Source organism: Topomyia yanbarensis, chromosome 2 (assembly GCF_030247195.1).
Source record: "Topomyia yanbarensis strain Yona2022 chromosome 2, ASM3024719v1, whole genome shotgun sequence".
NCBI classification, from domain to species: domain Eukaryota; kingdom Metazoa; phylum Arthropoda; class Insecta; order Diptera; family Culicidae; genus Topomyia; species Topomyia yanbarensis.
Genome location: NC_080671.1, coordinates 93,164,689 through 93,187,100, shown reverse-complemented (window position 1 = coordinate 93,187,100; position 22,412 = coordinate 93,164,689). Strand labels below are relative to the sequence as shown.

General features: G+C 38.0%; 1 protein-coding gene and 1 long non-coding RNA gene across 4 annotated transcripts in view; both read right to left on the bottom strand.

The window, feature by feature from the left end:
- Nucleotides 1-12,902, bottom strand: part of LOC131678837 (mitogen-activated protein kinase 1) — a 301,065-nt gene extending 288,163 nt beyond the window's left edge. Inside the window, exons 1-2 of one of the 3 annotated variants that reach the window (XM_058959234.1) lie at nt 12,484-12,902; nt 1,250-1,926 (exon numbers count right to left, since the gene is read on the bottom strand). In XM_058959234.1, coding sequence (XP_058815217.1) covers nt 1,250-1,464 — 215 coding nt within the window. In that variant the 5' untranslated portion in view covers nt 1,465-1,926; nt 12,484-12,902. The remainder of the gene's footprint in view (nt 1-1,249; nt 1,927-12,483) is intronic. The other 2 variants (XM_058959233.1, XM_058959235.1) reach the window with 2 other exon arrangements.
- Nucleotides 12,903-19,517: 6,615 nt separating this feature from the next.
- LOC131684182 (uncharacterized) lies at nt 19,518-20,984 on the bottom strand. Its single transcript, XR_009304628.1, has 3 exons — nt 20,864-20,984; nt 20,713-20,809; nt 19,518-20,653 (listed from the first exon to the last, which is right to left on the bottom strand). It is a non-coding gene; the product is annotated as an uncharacterized LOC131684182 (long non-coding RNA).
- Nucleotides 20,985-22,412: the final 1,428 nt, after the last annotated feature.

The following is a 22,412-nucleotide window of genomic DNA, read 5'->3' as shown; positions in this document are numbered from 1 at the left end:
CCAATATTTCTTACAAAATTGCATAATATAGCATATCTTTGGATAAGCGTATTTTTCCTCCTTCCAGAACTGTTGAAAAATCAAAAATCGGGTTAAGTATATGAGAGTATATTAAACTGATTGGCTTTGGGTTGCATTTGACTAGACCAACAACCTAAACCTATAGTGAAATGAATATAATTGGGCGATATTGAATATATCGCATAGACTAAATGAATATTTCTTCTATACCTCCTGAGACACATCTTGTTCATACTTAGCCGCCGAAAAAAAATCGATCTAACTAGTGCATAAGAAACCACTATTGGGCCTAATGAGCCTGTTGGTAGAAATACAAACACATAAAAAAGGTCTGCCAAAGTAAATCAACCCCATATTGCGCCTTTATATAAATATGTTACATCAAAAGTCACCTAGGGTGAATGTACCAATGGTCGCATACTTAAGGAAAGCTAAAAAACCTATGGGCAGTGTTAATACATTAAACGAAAACTTTCAATCCCTACTTCATAAAAAAATATAAAGATGATTTAATAACCAATTTATGTGCTCAAAACCGCCTGTACCACTATAGGAACACGTGTACCAATAGTGGTGCAATCGCTAATTTCGGTTCCTATTGTTGCAAATCCCATTGATTTCTTATGGGACTTGCAATTATAGGTACACTATATCAACTATAAGTGCAAGGGAGCTCAAAATTCAAAGAAAATAATTTTTTCCAATAGTTATTTCAGCAAATTTCAAGGATAACAGTTTTATTGTCGCATAATTTTAGTGCGATGAATCGATAAAACAATATTTGTTGATGGTTGGTACCTTAGTTAGGCGTATAACCCACTACTGCAAGTATTGGTACACCTCAACTATAGGAGCACCCACCCTATTACATTGTCCAATTATTTGAATAAATTTCTAGGATAATTCCGTGTTAGGAGGTATTGAATAAACTAAATTTTTTATTTGCTACACTATCTCCGTAGTATTCATGTTATAAAAATAAAATAAATAAGTGGAAGTTCAAATTTAATGCTCGATGCTCCAGAGCTGGCAACATAAAACGCGCTAGAATCCACGCTAACTAGCATAAACAACCAGCACTACCAAAGGAATCACCTTAATAGGATTACGATAGCTTCTCAACTCTTACAGATTAACTTGCCACCACACCCTTGCAATGAAACTGTCGCAGGGCGATAAGATGCATTCGCCACTCAATAACAAGAAAGGATAGGAAAAAACTACTTACACGACCATCCCGTAGGCTCCCTCGCCGATGTAGGCCAGCTGGGTGTAGCGCGGACCCACCTCGAACAACTGGCCCCGGATAACCTCAGCGTTAGGGTTAGTGTTGACCACACCGTTGTTGTTTGCACCCGGCGTGGCACCGGCCCCGTTAGCTCCGGGACCGGCCACTGCCTGGGTCGCGGCAATATTATTCTGCTGACCGGCGGCTTCCGCCATCCTTTTGATCAGTTTGTTGTTGTTGTTGTTGGGCTGTTTTGCTGTTAGCCAACCGAGAGTGACCGGTTTGCCTTTTTTCTTTAGTACCGATCTTCTGCGAACACGCGTGCTTTGGTATTATTATTATTATTTTTCGTTATCACTCACACACTGCCCGGTGCTTTATCGCAGCCTGCCTGGTGGCGGACACTTGAATCGTTTTATTCCTTCCACTCCGGGAAAGGCCCGTCGTCGGTGGCGTTTCTTTTCTTTATATTTTTGCAGCCTAATGCCACCACTTCCTACACTCGTCGTACACTTGCGCACTTCGGGTGGTTGTAGGTCGATTCGTCCGTCTAATCGGGGTTTTATTTACTCTTGCCGTCACGAGTGCTAGAACCACTTATATCTCCACTGCCACTAGTAGACTTGGTACGGGGTACCGGAAAAAGCACCGCTGAGCAGAGCTGTAAATTTTTTCGACTGCAGAAGAATTAAGTTATTAGATGAGGTTGTTACTTTGCACTGTTATGTATTCACAGATATCGATTTTGGTTTATTTACACAAGTTGGCGAAATACTGAAGCAAAATTGCTGCTAGACTCCAATGCTGTTTGCTTGTTTTGAGTAAGTGAATTCAGCTAATCCGTCTCTTGAAAAGACGAAAGAAGGCAGATCGTAAAAGCGTAATATTATTTCTCGATTGGAAATGTTTCTTTTATGGCAAGGTCGCACTGAAGCTACGTTTGCCAATCGGAGTGACAGTTCTGCTAAGATAATTCTGCTGTTCTGGCTATAGTTAAATCAGTAACTTTTATACAGTGCAAATAAATCCTTCGAGAACGCCATTTATTTGAAGACGATGGAAATCGAGAAAAGATGGGTGGGTAATGTCAGAGACATAACCGAAGTGAAGTAGAATATACTTTAGGCTCTTAATGCGAATGCTGCAATGTTTACTACCGTATGAAAGGTTGTATTAAAACAAGTTATTTCGGTATTTGTAAAGGAAGTACTAAAATAACGGTTTACGTACAGCGAAATCTAAACTATTCAAACATATTCTTTGAATTATCATAGTGAAGAATCGCATCGTTTTAATGGCAATTTGGTAAGAAAAATCGATTTTATCCGATCGACCAATAAAATCAATTTTGTCAAACATTCAGTCGAAAAGATCGGACGCAAAAAATCAATTTTTCAGGGTAAAATGATCAATTTAGTAAAAATTGCCCATTTCAATATTTTACGGTAATCCAATGCGGTGGGCGTTGGTTTTATGGCTGGTAAAATGTATAGTGTCTGTTAACACGGTATCAAAGAGTCATGATTTTTATAATGGTTAAAGGGAAACGACCTGACTGTAAGATAATAGGGTGATAAGCCTATTTGCGCCATGTTTCTTCACCCTACCCATCTGAACGGTTGGTTGGAGCAGCGTCTGCCATTTTTGTTCAACGTATTGTGAAAAATGGTAGCGCAACAATAGGAGCACTCGATTCGAGTTTTCGTTGCGCTCAAGCACGAGAATTCCACTGTTCTAAGCGCATTGTGCTATTATCTTGGTTCTTAACAACGATTTTTCCCAATTTGTGCGCATTCCATTGATTGTAGGCCGAGTAATTAATGAATTAGTGAGGCAGCCTGCTTAGTATGGTGAAAACAGGTACTTTACCTATATCAGAAGAAAGGGAAAAAATATTTCAGAAGACAGCATGAATTAATGCATTACACACATACAAAAAATTACCTAAAATAGCGTTCTTTTGACTCAATCTCGGAGACTCGTGAAATAAGGTAAAATTAGGTAAACCGTGTCGAAAGTAGTTTCTCTTTATTCACTGCAAAAATCGCAACTAATTAACCCTTTGCGACGCGATTTTTTCATTGTTAATACAGTTAAGACCCGATTTTATCAGACCCCGACTTTACCAGCCCCCGATTTTATCTGCCCCCGATTTTATCTGCCCCCGATTTTATCAGCTTTTTGACCCGATTTTATCAGCTTCATATGAAAATTGATAGTTGGTAGTTCGATGGGCTCTAGCAGGCGAACCAAATTGAATTCGAGTAAATCCTTTCTTTAGCATATTTTTCTTATCTTAGAGATCCGAAAGTCGTTGTCCGAAATATGCACAAAATTTATTTTTTTTAAATTTTGCGATGTCAGATCCCCTTAAAGGGAAGTTTAAGCAAAATAATCAGAAAAGGTTATGAGACTATATTTAGAGACTAAAGAAGAATATTTTAAGAGCTTCGATTTCTTAAAAAGACAGAAAAATATATTCCCGATTTTATCAGTGTCCCGGTTTTATCAGCCTAAAATTCACCAAGGGGCTGATAAAGACGGGTCTTCACTAGAGCTTCCATCCCGGGAATTTATTTCCCGGGAATCCCGGGATTTTTGGGTTTCCCGGCATTCCCGATTCCCGGGAAATTGTGTTTTCTCATTCCCGGGATTCGGGAATCCCGGGAAAAAAGATTTTTAATTTATTCCATAAGACTTAGATTCTCCAAATGAAATTCTGTAGGAAATATCTTTACCGGCAAACATTTGGAGTGAGTAGTGAATGCAGATTGTGCTTTTCCAACTGATTTGCAGATCAATGGACTATATATCTTTAGGCACACTGATGTTTTCGTGATTTATTTAGGTATATAGTCCACGCCGTACTCAAAACACTGCTAAAGAATGTTGCATTCATTAAAATTTTCATTCAAAAATGGATTAATTTGCCGGCCTTTATACCGAACCATTTCCTTACAGTAGCGTTAGTGATGCGCACGATATCTCTGCCACCGATGAACCGATTGTTCAAATTTTTAACAATTCTTTTAATAGTTTATTTAAATAGTTAGATCTTGAATGAAAGGGCTTGCAATCAAATTAGTAATGGAAATTGCGCTACTTTCTTAAAAAATCGATGTGTGTTTGTTTCAAAACTTGGGATGGTTTGTAGTGATATCACCCTAATAAAAAAAAATATACGCGAACTTTAACCCATATAGTCCAACGATTCCACATATTGTTTGGATTATACCCTAAACAGGTCGTTAGGCTCTTGGATCGCAAACGCTATTTAAAATAAGGAATATTTCTAGAACGTCTGCAGAAATATTTGGTCGGTTCATCGAATGCATATTTCGTCTTATTTGTTATACTGTAACTGTAATATCTGTAAATTTTTGGATGTATGAAAAGAAATGCATAACGTTGTATCTGTCCAATATCCTGCGCATCCAAACTCTTTGAATGCTTTCAAGGATGCAGGCAGGATTTTTGAAGGGATACGATCAAGCAATTTAGATACTTGCCCGTAACAGGAAATCGATATGTAATAGGCTTCATCCATCGCTGCACAGTTCGTCCATTATCTGCTTGATTTTGATTCACACTTAATTCAAAATGACACTGATCCTACTGTGACGGAAACTTATTCCATGTATAACCTTTCCTCTTTTGATCGTAAGTAACTGCACACTAGCCCAGAAGCAGCCCAATCTTTTCATTCAAAATTACCAAAGAAGGTGCTTTGCATTAAATTGATCACATTCCATCGTATCAGAACAACGAATTCCAATTTTGGACAGTAACTCCAGCAGCTGCGTTTAGTATATCGTCTCAATCGTAATCGTAATTACCAAAATTTAGGCTATAGATATAGCCAAGTAAAAGTTTTGCGTAAACTTATTGACGAGTTATCAAATGATTGAATGATGTGTAGGCCTCAAAATCGCCATCTTCTGACAACTGCTTTAGGGCAGATATACATGCAATCAAACGGGTTTGAAAACTTTTCAATTTATTCTTTTGTTTTCAAGAGAAACATTCACCTTTTTATTTTTCTTCTGTATTCCCGGGATCCCGGGATTTCCCGGGAAATTTATTATTAATTTCCCGAATCCCGGGAAGCTGAAAACCGTCGGGAAATGGAAGCTCTAATCTTCACTGTACTACTATTTTTAGCTTTATATAGGTTTTCAGGGTGGCTGATTCTGATACTGACATCGAAAATGCAAAATGGTAAATCCAATATGGCGACTGTGCTTGGCTAATTTTCATGTTATTTTTTATAATGGCCTAAAACATCTTACAAGGGGCTTTTCGGGGTCGCTGATTCTGATTCTGAAATCGAAAATGTAAAATTCAAAATGGCGAATCCAATATGGCGACTGTGTTTGGCTAAATTTTATGTTTTTTTTATATTGGCGAAAAACGTCTTACAAAGAGGTTTTCGGGATCGCTGATTCTGACACTGAAACTGTAAAATTCAAAATGGCGGATCCAATATGGCGACTGTGCTTGGCTAAAATTCATGTTTTTTATATTGGCCAAAAACGTCTTACAAGGGGGTTTTCGGGGTCGCTGATTCTGATTCCTACGTCGAAAATGTAAAATTCAAGATGGCGAAGCCAATATGGCGACTGTGCTTGACTAAATTTCATTTTTTTTATGTTAACCTAAAACGTCTTACAAAGGGGTTTTCGGGGTCACTGATTCTGATTCTGACATCGAAAATGTAAAATTCAAAATGGCGAATCCAATATGGCGTTTGTGCTTGACTAAATTTCACGTTTTTTATATTGACCTAAAACGTCTTACAAGGGGGTTTTTGGAGACGCTGATGCTGACATCGAAAATGTAAAATTCAAAATGGCGAATCCAATGTGGTGACTGTGCTTGGCTAAATTTCAAGTTTTTATATTGGCCTAAAACGTTTTACAAGGGGGTTTTTGGGGTCGCTGATTCATATTCTGAGATCGAAAATGTAAAATTCAGAATGGAGAATCCAATATGGCGACTGTGCTTGGCTAAATTTCATGTTTTTTTATATTGGCCTAAAACATCTTACAAGAGGCCTTTCAAGGTCGCTGATTCTGATTTTGACGTCGAAAATGTGTAATTCAAAATGGAGGATCCAATATGGCGACTGCGCTTGGCTAAATTTCATGTTTTTTATATTATACGTCTTACAAGGGGGTTTTCGGGGTCGCTGATGATGATTCTGGCGTCGAAAATGTAAAATTCAAAATGGTGAATCCAATATGACGACCGTGCTTGGCTAAATTTCATGATTTTTATATTGACCTAAAACGTCTTACAAGGGGGTTTTCGGAGTCGCTGATTCTGACGTCGAAAATGTAAAATTCAAAATGGCGGGTCCAATATTACGACTGTGTTTGGCTAAATTCATGTTTTTTATATTCACCTAAAACGTCGTACAAGAGGGTTTTCGGCATCGCTGATTCTGACATCAGAATAGTTATAAGCGACCCCAAAAACTCCCGTAAATGGAGTCTTATGCTCATTGTAACAAAATTCGCAAATTTAGTAACAAAAAATGGCTGCCATTGCGTATCCATGGAATATCCATGGAAAACATAACAATTGAAAGTGGCGTTGTATGCAATACGAATTGAATTGATTGAAAACAAAATTTATTTTAGCGAACTGTCTATAAACATAACGGTCCGGAAGATACAATTTAGCGCATATTAGTCTCTAAGATCGCGATATCTGTTCTCTACTTTATCTGCCCCTTTAAAACGATCTCCTGCCAGCGCGCTTGAATCTTCACTAAACAAACTTTAGTGAACCAGGCTCAAACCGCCTATCTCTATAAAAATACGTGTGCAAACTCTTTGAAATCTGATACGGAATATTGTTTGATGACGAAAAACCCCAAAAAATAGCGAACCTGTTTATACCATTGTTGAAATTCCTCGCATAACTTTCCCACTAATAAAATAACCAAAAAAGTAAATAGTAAGTTTGTGGAAAGTGAAAGTTTCATTGACTTAGACATGGATACGATATTAATAACTAGAATAGTGAGATCGATCCTGTAAAGCTATTCATCACTGTTGTTGCTTACAAAAACTTAAAACATGGCAAATACATCCATTTCCGATTTTAGTAAAACTAAAAGTCAGCTCAACAAGTAAGCTATCAGCGTACACGTTCGTAAACAAAATGAATAGACAGCATCGTGGATCGTTACTAGACCAACGGCTCAGAATTTTTTTGATTTCTATCAGATTTTACCGCTGAAAATTTTTCGTCAAATATTTTGCAAATTATTTTTTTCCTAATGAAGAACTGGGCTAATTACATTAGAAACGTTGGATATGAATGTGATTTAAGAATGTAAAGCTTTAATTGATATAGCGTTTCTCTCCAAATCGCTAATTTAATTTTCAACTTCAATCGCGTTTTTCTTAATTGTCATTTTTAGAATATGGGCGTAGAATAGTTGTGAACTACCAACGCCCTGTGTCTAATTAATTAAAGAATAAATTCTGCATTGCACTTTTAAGGAGATTAACTATTAAATTTCGTTGGCAGATTACATTGTCATTCATAATGAGTCTATCTGCAAAATTTCAGATCGATCCTATGTTTGAAAGTTGGATTAGACAACTGTCGGACGGTTCGGGTAAATACAATTTTTGCACTGATAGGGCATCAGGTTTGATTTTTCTGCCAACTAACAACTTGAGATAGTTCTCTGGTTACTTCTAATTATGTAGGATGATAAAATGAAGAGAATAAAAAATTCCCGATTTTATCAACTTCCCCGTTTTATCAACCAAATTTTTTCAGCTGGTTGATAAAAACGGGTCATTACTGTATTGCAAAATTATCTCCGGTACATAAGCCAACACCAAACAAATATTCACAAACATATTGCATGACCTTCATATCTGGACTCAAGTCCGGGCTCGTCCCACTGTGCCACGGTATCGCAAAAGGTTAAAAAATAACTGAAAAATATGTGTTAATGATATAAACACTTTTCTTAATACTTTTAAATACAATTTGTTCTCCATAGATTTTTTTTAAGAAATAATTGAGGCTTGTAAAAATTGCAAAAATCGCTTATATATGACAATTTTACCCAAAAATTACCCCTTTTTATAAATAGCAGTTGCAGAACCTCTAGATGCTTTTCTAGAAAGTTGATTTGTTCTCCAAAAGTGAATCAAATATGAATATCTTTTATTCCTGGGTTGAGCACCATGACTTTTCGAACATCGATTTTTTTGGTATTGGTGTTCGGATGTCGGCACACTTTTGTTTTTGGCTCACAACATTACTTCAATTAAACAATATATGGGAATAAGAATACCAATGGAAAGCTAGAAGCCTTAGCTGATAACTGAAAGAATTTGATTTATTATGTCAACATGAAAAATTTATTAACAATTCAGTAAAATGATAATTTTTGCAAATTTGAAAAATGTGGTCTGTTGTCGGCCTAAGAAAGTTTACTAAAAATGAAAAAAATATGAATGAAATCATCAAGATTCAAAGGGAAAAGAAAATTAACTCATTTAAACTACCATCAAAGGCATTATGAACATCATTCTTCGTGAGAACCACAACATGTGTATGTGAAAAACTGGTGCGAATATTACGCACTGCTAATGCACTGGAGTCCACGCTGGCACGTAGCCAAAAGAGAAGGGGTGCTACAGGGTAACCCCACTACCGCACCAAATTTTCGGGTCGTGATAATCTGGTATATACAGTACTGTCGAAAAGGAATTATGTGAGAGGGCACAACACCAGTGCGATGTTTCAAAAGGGACCAAAACATTTATCTAAAAAAATCGTTCAAAATACAATTTTTTTTAAATAAATCTGGCATATTATTCGGAAAAAGTGGCTAATTTAACACGACATTACGTTGTTTGGTCCTTAAATCAAGCTTCTGTTCATAAATTGGAATAAAAAGTACGAGGTAATTTTGCAGACGCCATTTTCTCAACATGAGCAGGCTGTATTTAATGCCTTATGAAATGTTGACGTCGAATTCAATGATAAGTAGGAACACACATCCACCAACCAGTAATGAAAACATCCGTACCAACAAGTATCGACCATGCCAGACGTAGGCCACCGGTCCAGCACCAACCTGTCTCTTGTCCGTTAAAAATATACTTGTGCCTGTCCCTAACTTTTTGAAAACTCCATATAATCAAAGATCACTTTTTGGCTGATAGCAAAAAACATCAGCCGTTATCCTACTCAGCCCAAACAATACGTATTTCCCATGTATGCGAACGTCTCCAGTATCAGATCCTAGCTTATAAAACTCAACAAAGAAAATTAATACATTTGGTCGGTGGATTATTAGTTTAATGTTACCCGAAGAGACCTTGGCCGTATACCCACTGCTCTATCACCGAAACGATGTGGTACCCGAATAAGAATATTATTCGATGACATGTACCGAGCAAACAATCCTAAGAAAAGGGAGACTGTCAGGTAACCAAGTGTCACATCGCATTCATAGTTGTACATATAAAGTATACGTATTACATGATGTGATAACAGGAAGAATACATAAGCGACTCCCTCAAAATTCAATCACACTCTTAGATGGATTGATATGATATTCATGCATGAAATATTCTAATAAGAATTGCTTGCATTGAAAATCGATTTTTATCATTATTCCCATCAGCACGAAACTTTAACAGTATTGGCCTATTGTCCCCTCCTCTAAGAATAATTTGTTCTTCAGTTGTTCAATATAAAGTAAACCGTTCTACAGTTCTACAAGCACTATTTAAGAATACATCACCATTATCGGAAAACAATTTCAAATTAATGTACGGTATTTATTCAAGAGCCAATATGAACGCGTCCATTCTTAACCAATTTTCACCACCAAAGAAAGTACACTCAGGTTTTTTTTACGCGGGGGATACGAGCCGCGTAAATGAAAACCGCGTAAATTTCAAAATCCGCGTAAATGAAAACCGCGTAAATTTCAAAATCCGCGTAAATGAAAACCGCGTAAATTTCAAAATCCGCGTAAATGAAAACCGCGTAAATTTCAAAATCCGCGTAAATGAAAACCGCGTAAATTTCAAAATCCGCGTAAATGAAAACCGCGTAAATTTCAAAATCCGCGTAAATGAAAACCGCGTAAATTTCAAAATCCGCGTAAATGAAAACCGCGTAAATTTCAAAATCCGCGTAAAAAACCGCGTAAAAAAATACCGCGCAAAAAAAACCGCGTAAAAAAAACTTGAGTGCATGTTAGGAGAGATTCTGTGATGAAGTAAAATTCTAATATCCAGCAAATACGCCTAAAAATTTAATCCGCGACTTGCGTTAAAATCGAAACAGCAACAGTACTAAATCCGCAAAAAAACGACACGACCTGTCACCCTGAATTACATACCCTAAAGCCCCATATTTCATGAAGATATAGATTGCAATAAACATAAATTATTGAATATCGCTTGTAGAGCAGCAAGCGTGACTGCATCTTACCCAGTGAATCTTTGTTCAATCCCAGCCGAAGTCGATAAGATTTTCAGCAGAAAAACAGTAATAAAACCGCGTTTGTGCACTGGTCCATGTATTGATGGGCCCGATATCTGTAGAGTCGTCGCCTCTCTGACGTCGGTGATACGCACCTCAGTACGGATAGAGGCCGACGAACAATAAATATGAATAAAAATATTATCCAGTGATTTTCTGTAGGTAGATAGTCCAGCGTTTGCCAAAATGGCCTGACGGTGATTATTAGATTTTAAAAAGGGGCTCCTTTAGACGCATTGATGCGCAATCCTTTTATAAAAGCACAAGCAATCTACACTCAATTTATTTTATACTTCTTGACCTTCCGGCAGTCGCACTAGTGCACTGAATGCACGCTGCTCTGAAAATCTAGCGAAATCGTCTTAGGGTACCAGCGGCTGCTCGTTCAGTGGCCATAAGCGCGACTTCCGGAGGGTTTATCTCATCGATTCCGACCATTTACGACACAGTCCAGGATGATGGATAAATCGTATTCCTTATAAAATGCCCCAAACCGTTTATCTGATGCCTTCTAGAATATGTAATTTTCGCTCACCAGCAAACGAAGCTGAAGAGCAGGTCGTTCCCATTCCTGGCAAGTGCGCAACAAAACGCAATACCGGATACACATGACCAGTGATAAATTTGAACCCAAACTACGCTACTAGTGTAGAATCAAAACTAGACCATTTGTCACAGCTCTCGTCTTTCAGGACGTCATATTATCCGTAATTTATTATTCTTTACTCCTGCAAACATTTTCGTCCATGCAAATCTCGCCGGCAGTTTTGTTTCAGTGCAAAGCCAACCCTATACACTCTATAGAATAAACAACACTGCTGAGCTGCTGTCATGTGTATGGGAATGTGTCATTTCGGGGGAGGCTCGTCTCGTCTGCGCTTGGTTGATGATTATGATGGTCCTGTTTTCACTTCGGTAGCCAGCGCAGACGAATCCCTTTCGATGACAGTAAGAAATAGCATAAATGGCAGCCTTCGCTTGTAATGCTAACATATCCCCGTCATTCATTACGGGTTTACAGCGGGCCTATTGTCTCCGACAGAGGAAGAGTCCCGAACACACTGACACAGCGAGGATTTTGCCAGAGGCCTCTGCATCACATCCCTTTTTGCGCATACGGCAAGGATGGGCGATCTGGATATCAGATTACAACTCTTGAGCGAGACTGATTTTTTCACCAGATGCTTTTTGGTCGCCGCGTGTTTTTCATCCCATTTTTTTGTTACTACGGGATGCAGGCACAGGATCACTCAAAAATCACTTCCAGTTCGTTCTTCTTTTGAGCCGATTCACTCACACAAACCATGCAATTAGCGTATGCTGAAAATAATGACTCTTGCTCACTAGTATCTGAGCTCCACACTTTGTTTCAATTAACACTGATTAGATCCGATTGAACTTCACAGGTGAATAAATGTGAATATAAGCGTTTGCTCAAACAAGTTTAATTTATCAATAAATTTGACAGAACACGAATAAAAATTCCTTTTCGTTCCTTGCGTCATCGAACGGTAGTTGACGAGTCCTTGCCAGTTAGAGATACGCTTGGACTAGATTAAATGGTAACCCGTTTCTGGGCCACCAGCTGCTTCCGATGTGTCCGAAAGCCACTTTCCCCATGCACTTCAGCATCAAAATTCCGGAACGGCGGATGTAACTAGTTAAGATTGATAGACGAAGGAAGCACCCCCAGAACACACCTCCTCCGATGGGGGTAAATCATAGAATTCCAGAGCACAAAAGCAACACCAACCTCTTCGCGTTGAGCGAGGGAACGAAAAAAAAACACTGACCGATAAACAATGCCCGAACCGATCACCACAAACACGGTGCAACTTGGTGGACGAAGCCGCGGAACTGCTTATATTATTATGCTACACCACAGCAAAGGGTACACAGAACACTCCCAGACTGATTGATTGGACAATCTTATCGCACACAGCACTGCACTCGCGAATCCCGGATGTACCGTATGGCCGTACCGTATCGAAGCACCACTTGAACGCAAATGAACGAAGGGACGAGCTTTTTAGGCCACACAGCACAAACTTTTCCACGGAAGATATCGCAGAATATCCGACTCAGAACGCACAGACGGAAAGCCAAGCGCAAACGTGATAGCTGCCAGCGGGGCTGTGTGAGTGTGTTTTGCTTTGGCGAACGGTGTGCGGACAGAATGCGAATGACGGCTGGAGAAATGTCAGAATGGGAAAAACGATGGCTGAGCGCAGAGTGCGTTCAATTCCGTTAGAGATGTGCGTCGGCACAGTGATGATACGAAATTCTAAACGAAAAGAAATGAAAAAGGACAAACCGGATCATGATTCAGAAAATTGAGTATAATTTCATTCAACATTGATAATAATTTACGCGATCAAACCAAATGAAATTAAACATCGCTTTTACGCGCGTTTTTGTGATAAAAAGCAAACCAAATATTTTTCTTCTGAATCACACTTGAAATCAATACGCATTCCATGTGATGTTTATATTTGTATAACTTTGTGACAATAGAATGTGGCAAGTTTTACCATTCGGTGTCGTTTGCCATGCTGTTCCATTGAATTTTACGAACTTTCCACATGTTGTAAGTGTATTATTGTATGTAAAACAATTGATGTGAACTCTTATGGTCTAACCATGTTTACACCCTAACCCTAGCCCTAACCCACCAACTTTTCTAAAAGGTAATAATTAAAATGTCAATTTTCCTTGACTTGTTACAAAGTTTCTGTAACTGATAAGTTTTCGTTCAACTCAGTGGTGCAAATTTTCATTTTCAAATGCCAAAGTTCAGCTCAATCAAACCCAACCATGATTCAAATTCAAAGCGTCCCTTAATCATTCACTTTCAAATTGGCGGGATTTACATAACCATACCGTACGTCTTCATTTCAAATTGATGCTTTTTCCTTCACCAACTAAAGTTGTCATCTGCTCTGCAGAGGCCAGCTTAGATTAAATGTTGACAAATTTTGCGTTTTCTAGCTGTCATGAACAGTAAGAAATATGTTCAGAGTAGTTTCGCTTGAAAAACCTAGTCAATATCCCAGTACAGTCATTATTCGCTGGTTGGTCACTTTTTAACCAGACCGCTTTTAAGTTGGACCTCCACTAGTTGGACCATTGTCCAACTAAAAAGCAACTGAATGTCAAAACCTCGTGTCAAATTCACTTTGACAATCAAAATGACAATGATTAGAGATGTGGGCAGATGAATTTTCGGTCCAACTAGCGAATCAAATTCGTTAGTTGGGCAGAGGGTGTGACCCAACAGCGAATCCCGACTGTATACTAATGGAATTCATTCCAGTGTTTTGTTACTTTTTGTTTGAAATTCTTCTCAGAATTTCGATGGAATGCACTCAGACTTAAAACAAAATGCTGCTCAGGCAAACCTGGTGAAAATGCTAACGGAATCCTGCTAATGATTCTGATAGCAACCTTCTCAGTTTAATTTTTTATGTAATTCGGTTCGGAATTCCGATGGGTTCCATCCTAGGGGCAGATCTCTCTAAGAATGTATAACAAATTTGCATCAAATTAGAAAAAATGCATTTAATTTCCATTTTTGCATCAGCTTTGCACTCCCTCGCAGAAAAGTTTGTTTAACAAACGTCCTACGCTGATCAACTTTGTTCGACGTTATGTTAAATGTAGGGCTAGTTTTTCTGTAGGGTTTTGACGTCTTACACGCAACGCAAACAACATTGCACGCAACGCAAAATACATTATGAATTTCTATTTTGATGGAAATAAATGCATTTAATTTCGCTGATTTTTAAAAATACATCACAAGTGATCTGCCCCTAGTTTCCATCTAATGATTCTAATGGAGCAGAGTTTAGTGAAAATGTAGAGTACGATTCCCGCAGAATCCTGAGCAAATATTTTATCCTGAGAAGATTTTTGATGGTAACCGTATATTTAATCTTATTACTACGTATGTACTTACTCCATCTGGACACTTTTAGATGTTTTGGATTCAGTAACTCGTCCAATTTTTGATTCTGTGAAATTGAACTGAATGAATGTATCTGCAGAGACTAATTGAGACGGAGGACTCAAGGATTTCCCATGGTTCAAGTAGTACTAGCACGGTCCCCCGAAATGTCAAAGAAAGATCGGTACTCAGCACTCATTCCCTTACGTTATCATAGTATGCCTTTGATATAGGCAATCGTCTTCGCGTGACTATAGTAACATTAAACAATAATACAGAGGTCAGGCAAGTAAAAAGTTTCTGCACCAAATGCTTCACATATTGTCAGGATCAAATACAGAAGAATATTAATTTTGAACTTCATTTTAGCCGACGAAGCGGTGTTTCTTAATTAGTGAAAAATTTTACACGGTGAATGCAGTATCGATTTTATGCATGGGTGCCCTTAGCGATGGCCAGGGACCCCGCACTAAGGACGACACTATTCATACTAAAACTTGTAATCGGTGGCCAAAACTTCCGCAATTAAGCTGTGCCGGAAGCAGAACATAAAGCATTCAAACTGACAATTAAATCTTTCACTCGAAAGCCTCTTACGGATTTGGCCAGATGACAGCAAAAGAGTATAACTACTAGAGGGAGCAAAGTGCTACTGTCTCAATGTATTCACGGACTGAAACATGGAGTCTCACTCTAACATATTGTATCCCATTAGTTTTACATGTGTGTATCCGGGACAATATGTGTCTAGCATATGTAAGAGCGAGATGATAAATTATCAGTGTTAACAGTGACATGCGACCTCTAGTAGTTATAATCTCTTTTGACACAGCTCTTCATCATATTTGGACCATATTATAGAGAAATCTATAAGGACAAATTCCTCTGAAAGTAACTTTTGCTAGGCCTAACACCTTTATGACCGGTGAAGCATTTTACACTATATCCGGACTGTTCTAAATGGACTGGTGCAGAACCCACAATATTGTTTTTGTATTAAAATGGGTAAACCAACCAAAGAAATATATTTACATTTCCCAATATCAAATTCATGATGACAATAGATTCTGCATCATTGTATATTTCGTTTATTCAACAATATACTAGACCAGAACTTAAGAACATTATTGAGACTCAAAATACAATCAGCCCTTTTTAACGAAGACAGATTGCCTTTAAAGATGTATATATGTTGGATAGAACGGTTTGCGGAGAGTTCGGTAACCAAATTGCTTTAATGAATTGGTTACAGAACGGTTTGCTGTTCAAAACACCAGTAAAATTTTACTGTACCCAGTAATTCAAATTCAATGTGTATGAAAACACTTTAGGCACGAGTCACAGCAGATCCATCCAATTTCTGCTTCAACCTTTTTCGCTTGTTTGATTGTCTTCTTTGTCTTACTGGGTGGTTCCTCAAAACCACAGGCTCCACGGACGTCTGCAGTGATAACGATGACCAACACGCTAACGATTCTAATTGGAATTACTGCTACCCCAACAGAGACGAATGCGCGACACTTCAAATATCACAAAACTACCACTTTATGGAAAAAATGAAGGCGAAAACTCTTGATTACTTAATTAATCCGCTTGATAAAACGTCGTCGTATTCCTTTGAAAATAGAGGAATGAGAATCAAGACGCAAAATAGGATAAGTTCGTCATACGGTTGACTTCGACTTCGGTTCGTTCGAAAACAACGGAGATTTTTCAGTACTTTAACTGCTACTCTCAGGAATTCGTTGCGTCAGTAATAAACAATAACTCTAAATACTATCGAACACTAGATTAAAATTATTAAAAGCTTGTTGTGCCAAGGACTGAGTGAGGTGAGTGAAGTGACATATCGAGGGACCAAAGTAACTCATTCTATTACACTGTGAACCATAAGTTTTCAGGGATTTCTTCGGGAGTTGGGAGTCTCGATTAGTCTCTGGTATCTGGTTCTTGGTAATTCGCAGAGCTTAAAAAATTGATATCCCCGCGTGAACTTGAAAGAAAACGAAATTCAATTCATGCCCGCTGCGATGAATGAAATTTTTGGTTCGTTTCCCTCGTCATTCGTTCTTCCGACGCAGCGCATTCAAGTTTGGACATGTTCGGTTTCTGAAGCAAACTGAATTTTGTTTCTATACTAGCTCTGAGAGGGATTATTGAGCAAAAGTGCACCAGATATAGATTACGCAGTAAACTTATGATCGAAAATGTAGAAGATGTTAACTTCTGCCTTCAAACTGTCCACATAATAAAAAAATGAGTCTGTTCAACAATCACCAACCCTGGTCGGCCTGTTACGTAGTAAAAAAATCAGGAGCCCCTCCCCACTCCCACCTGACTATATCAACAATATTATTAGCTCAAAAGCTTGATTTAGTGAAGGTCCAAGCTGTCACAAAGTTTCAATTTTCAGCTATGGATAAAACATTGGAATTTCATTAATTGAAACCTGAAAAGGTATCCGGATACCCTGTCGGACACATAACGGTTAATTATTACACTCTCCGTCTCAGTCCCTACCGATAAACAAAACGTAAACAATTCCGGTTAATACTTACTTCAAATGGACACTAATAAAGCTTTATACATACATTAAATAAGCCGATTCTGAAGCCTGGCTGTTGACGAAATAATGGATTGCCGAAAAGGCACATAAGCAAAATAACTTGTTTTGCTTATGTTCCCTTTCACTTCCCCTCAAAAATTAACGGTTCATATACACCAAACAACAAAACGGAAAAATTTGTTTATGGGCCCTTTTCTTAATGAAAAAGACTATACTTGAAAAGGGAACAAAAACATCGCAACACCAAGAAAGGGATCAAATTAAACGTCACATAATCATTTGCTGTAAACAAAAGGGCTCACCCGAACGCACTATAAGCTAACGTCTCGCCGAAAAGGGATTATGGGACAGGGCACAAAACCAGTGCGATGTTTCAAAAGGGACCAAAACATTTATCTGCAAAAAGCGTTCAAAATACATTTTTTTAATAAATCTTGCATATTATTCGGAAAAAATGTTTAATTTAACACGGCATTGAATTGTTTGGTCCTTAAATCAAGCTCTTGTTCATAAATGGGAATATAAAGTACGAGGTAATTTTTCAGACGCCATTTTCTCAACATGAGCATATTGTATATGATGCCTTATGAAATGTTGACGTCGCATTTGATCATGAATCGACCAAAGGGCCGAAGTCGCAATAGTATCCAATCAAGAAAAATAGCTTTGAAAATTCGCTTCAGAAAATTAAATCGTATTTTAACAGTGTGTGCATGCTGCGCATTCAAATGTATTGAAACATTTCAAAACAATACTAGCATAATTAAAATGTTTTATATAATAACGTTCTCGTTGATAAAATTAAAAAAAAAAAAAATTTCGCCGAGTGTTGTTATGAAATGTTGATTAGGCCATTTTCGAGACGCCCTCTTGTTTTGACGATTCTCAATTTCTTCCTGCAGTGTCGCCAGAAAACAAAAATCAAATGTGGTTTTCGCCGTGCTCGTCGGAGGGGAAACCAACGACACGACTAGACACTAGCCTTCCAAAAGTGTATCGCAAATATGACTACCCCTCAATGACTCAGGTAACAGGTACTGTCAAATATGGCATTTGGTTAGAAATTGTATCAAACTAGCAACATTGAATGTTCCGTTGTTTATCTCACAAAACTTTACTGTTGCAACCCCTGGTTACGCAGAGAAAAAATATTAACAAAACAAACCGCTAGCTTTTAAAAATCGGTAGCAATAATCTAGTGGCAAAATACAAAACTTGTAAAAGTACGTGGAACGTGATGTTTTCGATTAGAATCGGAAAAAAATCCAGGCATTTTCTGTGCGCTAATGTATATACTATTTTCAGGAATCTGTAATACACGCTGTTATATGTGGACAATCCAGAACAATAGACTACCGTCTCCAAAATCGTCCGCTTCCTAAATCGCAAGAAATACAACGGTTGGAGCGATTGTATAAATTTGTGCTTTATTTCAGAAGCCCAATCAAAGTTCGCTTGCGATGATATTTTATTATCCGATACATATTCTGCCAGTACAGCTCTATCGATTTCTTTTTCGCTTCTTCGAGAAACTAATCGACAAATCCGGATGAAGTTAAGCTAGTTTGAGCAAAGCAAGACAACTGAGATAATATGTAGCTTTTCCGAGTGTGGACACTTTCACACAATATTGAGGAACGACGGACATAAATGAACAAAAAAATTACACAGCATGCATTTGGTATTATATCATATCACCAATTGCAAAAAGAACGGCTCCGTCGGATGTAGCTATCAAGAGTCGAGATCGAGACCTTCGAATATTACCAGGGTCATGAAAAGATTATCGTCATACCAACTATGTATTTGATCATACATTTAAAAGTTAGTTCGCCCACACCGGGGTTGCGTTTTTGCCAGAACGAATCATATGTAAAAACCATGTGCAAGATTATAGGGCTAAACTGTCTTCAAATCAAGCTAGTCAACAAACGAAATATCTGAAGAGCTTAAGATTCCAGGCGATATTGTTTCATTTATTTAAGTTCTGATACTTCAAAGGCACTATAGAAAACAAATCAAGCTATATCCGGAATATTCTTTTCCCTCGGAAGCATTTCACTTTGAGTAAGAGACCCAGGGGATAACATGTGATGCTGATTGCAAAGCCTGCACCATAGAGAGAAAGAGAGAGATTAAGTACTTATCATCTGCGCTATGGCACAATGAAGCAAAATACGTTATGTTTCATGTTTCGTTCACTTTCCGAGTCCGATCGACCGGAATGAATTCGCTGCGCTTATTTACTGTTGCTGCTCGGCTGTTCCCAGGTTTCCAAACAACAGCTGATCAGCCATATAAACAAAGAACGCAGCAAATGTCATTCCGGTCCAGCGGGGACTCGGAAAGTACCACTATGTAACAGCGCATTTTGTTTCATGGATCTCTGTTTGAGGGGCGGTCTACCAAACGAATAACTTAGAAGTTTGCTGCTCAGAATACCAGCCAAATGTATCTTGAACTGATCATGTGTACAGCACGAGCATTTTGAAATGTGGTAACATTGCAATCTGTTTCAGCTTTTTCAATAAAATTACATGTTTGTAGGAATTTGCACTAGTAGTTATTATTTGACAAAAACCAATATTCTTACAACGCAAAAAAAACTAAACAACAGATTATTATCGCGACTCAAAACAGCCTTGAGTAGCTCCTCGCTAGATAAAACTTTCTTATCGTATGCATATCGAAACATCTACCAATTACTTCTCACAATTTGGAGAGATAATTCAATATTAATTCGTCAAAAGAGCGAAACTGTTTTTTGTAAACAAACTTGTTTCGCTCATTAGTCTGCTGCAGAGTGCAATTTCATGAAAAATATGCGTTAATGTAAATTTTTACCCTTCGTAGAAGTAATTTCAGTTGTTTTCTGCTTTGAAATTATAGTAAATTAAGAGAAATCATCAAAATAAAAGTTTGTTTACAAATCTTATTCGCCCTTTTGCAAATTTAATATGGAATTTACTGTTTCCGCAGAAGTGAACACACGTCCTCGCAGCTGCACATCGCTAGCTAATGCAACATTTTCATTTATTGAGATCCTCTCAAAATGCTTCCTTGGCTCAGTTCTGATGGATTTTCTCATCCTGCCACTTCCCCTGCAGTCTGACGTCAATTATGAAAGTCTTTTAGGGCTTTCATTCCACTCGATAGTTTTATCAGTGCATATTGAACGTGTAAGGACCGCTATTGAATTCCAAAGATCAATTAGTTGTGACAAAGCAACTGTAGAAGCAGTGGTAGATTAACCATTGGATGATCTTGGAACACTAATTGGTAATACACTTTGAAACCAGAAGTAGTTGGGTATAAAATTAAATCCGTCTTTCGTGGGAGTGGGATCAGCTCATCGTCTCACCTAGAACAGAGAAACATTTTTATTGGAGTTACTTGCTTATCATAAGTAGGTGTGCTTACCTCATAAGCTTTCTCCGTCGGTTGAATGTCACTAAGAACTTGCCGTGAATGTATTCGCACTTGCATGACAGATACCGACACCTATTTTGGTTCCTAGCTGATAATCCATATTAAACAATTTGATCTGATCAGACCGAATCGATGTACTTACCGGTAATATTGATGTCAAGTGTATTTATTGATTCAAACCGAGCCAAGCAGTATAACAAAAATGTGCGAAATCGTTTCTTAATTAGATTTTTAAGGACTTATATTCCACAAGAAATCTCGAGTACTTTTTCAAATGGACGTAAGTAACATTGAGAGCCTCTCTTTGTTTACTTTCTCTTTCGTTTATTACGACGTGATTACATCACTTTTTCCAATGTTTCCAGTACATATCGAAAGCCGACGGTTTTTACTACAATATTATGCAAAGAGTAGAGTAGTAAATGTTGAAATGGCCGAGTAATGAACAGAAGAGAAAGACCTCAAAGAGAATTTCTCATTGTTACTTACGTCCATTTGAAAAAGTACTCGAGAAATTTATATGGTGTAAACATGACATGGTTGCTACATAGCAACTGACAATGAAAACAAGAGTGTTGCTGGAAAACTATTTTTTTTGACAATATCGAGGGGTCACTAAATGTGCTGGTAACTGGCGGTAAATGACGCGAACACTTTTTCTTCCGAAAGTTTCACCGAGTTTCACGTCGTGTCGTTGGGGAAACCCCATAGAAAATTTGACAGTTGCGAAATTTCCCAGTCGACCGACTAAATCGGGTGCTTCGAGGTCGACCGATTAGTTAACCAACTAAGTTGGGTTTCGTCGGTAAACAACATCCGTCGGCATATTAATCACCAGAAATAATCTGTGTAAATCTGGTTCCAGTTTTAAACAACCTAGTAATCGTCCGATTTAGTAAGTTGAAATAGACCAATTTCAACAGATTTCGTCGGTCATATTTAATCCGTTGTCGCGTCGGCAGACTCCCATGTTAAACTCCCATAAGAGTCTGTGCAACAATCGACCGATTAATTGATGGCATAGTCGGCCGATTGTGCCGACGCAAGCCGATTTAGTCGGTGGGAAAATCGGGAGAATTTTCTATGTGGAAATTTGTTATTTCTCGGGGCGTAACAAGCATTTGGTTTTTGTTTAGGACGATTCTGTTTACGGGTCTTGTAAACAATGATGCTGTCAATTTCGCCCGTATCCACTATCTTAGAAATGCAAAGGCGTAACCAAGCTGGCGGTTTGTTTACAGTCGAAAATCGGATCCTCCGCTTTGTTTTTTTTTATTGATTTTCAAGTATTTTCAAGTATTTTTACCCCTCTTTAAGATATTAATCAAATCTCCGTTTGTAAACATTTGTTAGTTAGGCCAATTTGTCGGTTCATGATCGCATTGTCCAACTAAAAAGCAACGGAATTCCATAATCCCATGACAAATTCCCTTTGACAATCACTCTTAAAATCTTGTCGGCGTTTTCGTTTTTACCTGGTGCTATACCGGTGTAGTACACGGGAACAAAAAACTACCTAAAATTTAGTTCCTTTGACTCAATCTCGTGGTATCGTGGGGGAACTTAAAATTAGGTAAACCGTGTTGAAGGTAGTTTCCATTTAACCACGGCAAAAATTACAACTCATTGATAGGTTTTTATACTCAAATTTAAGTTGAATTTACCTAATTTTGAGTTCACCCCAAACAACT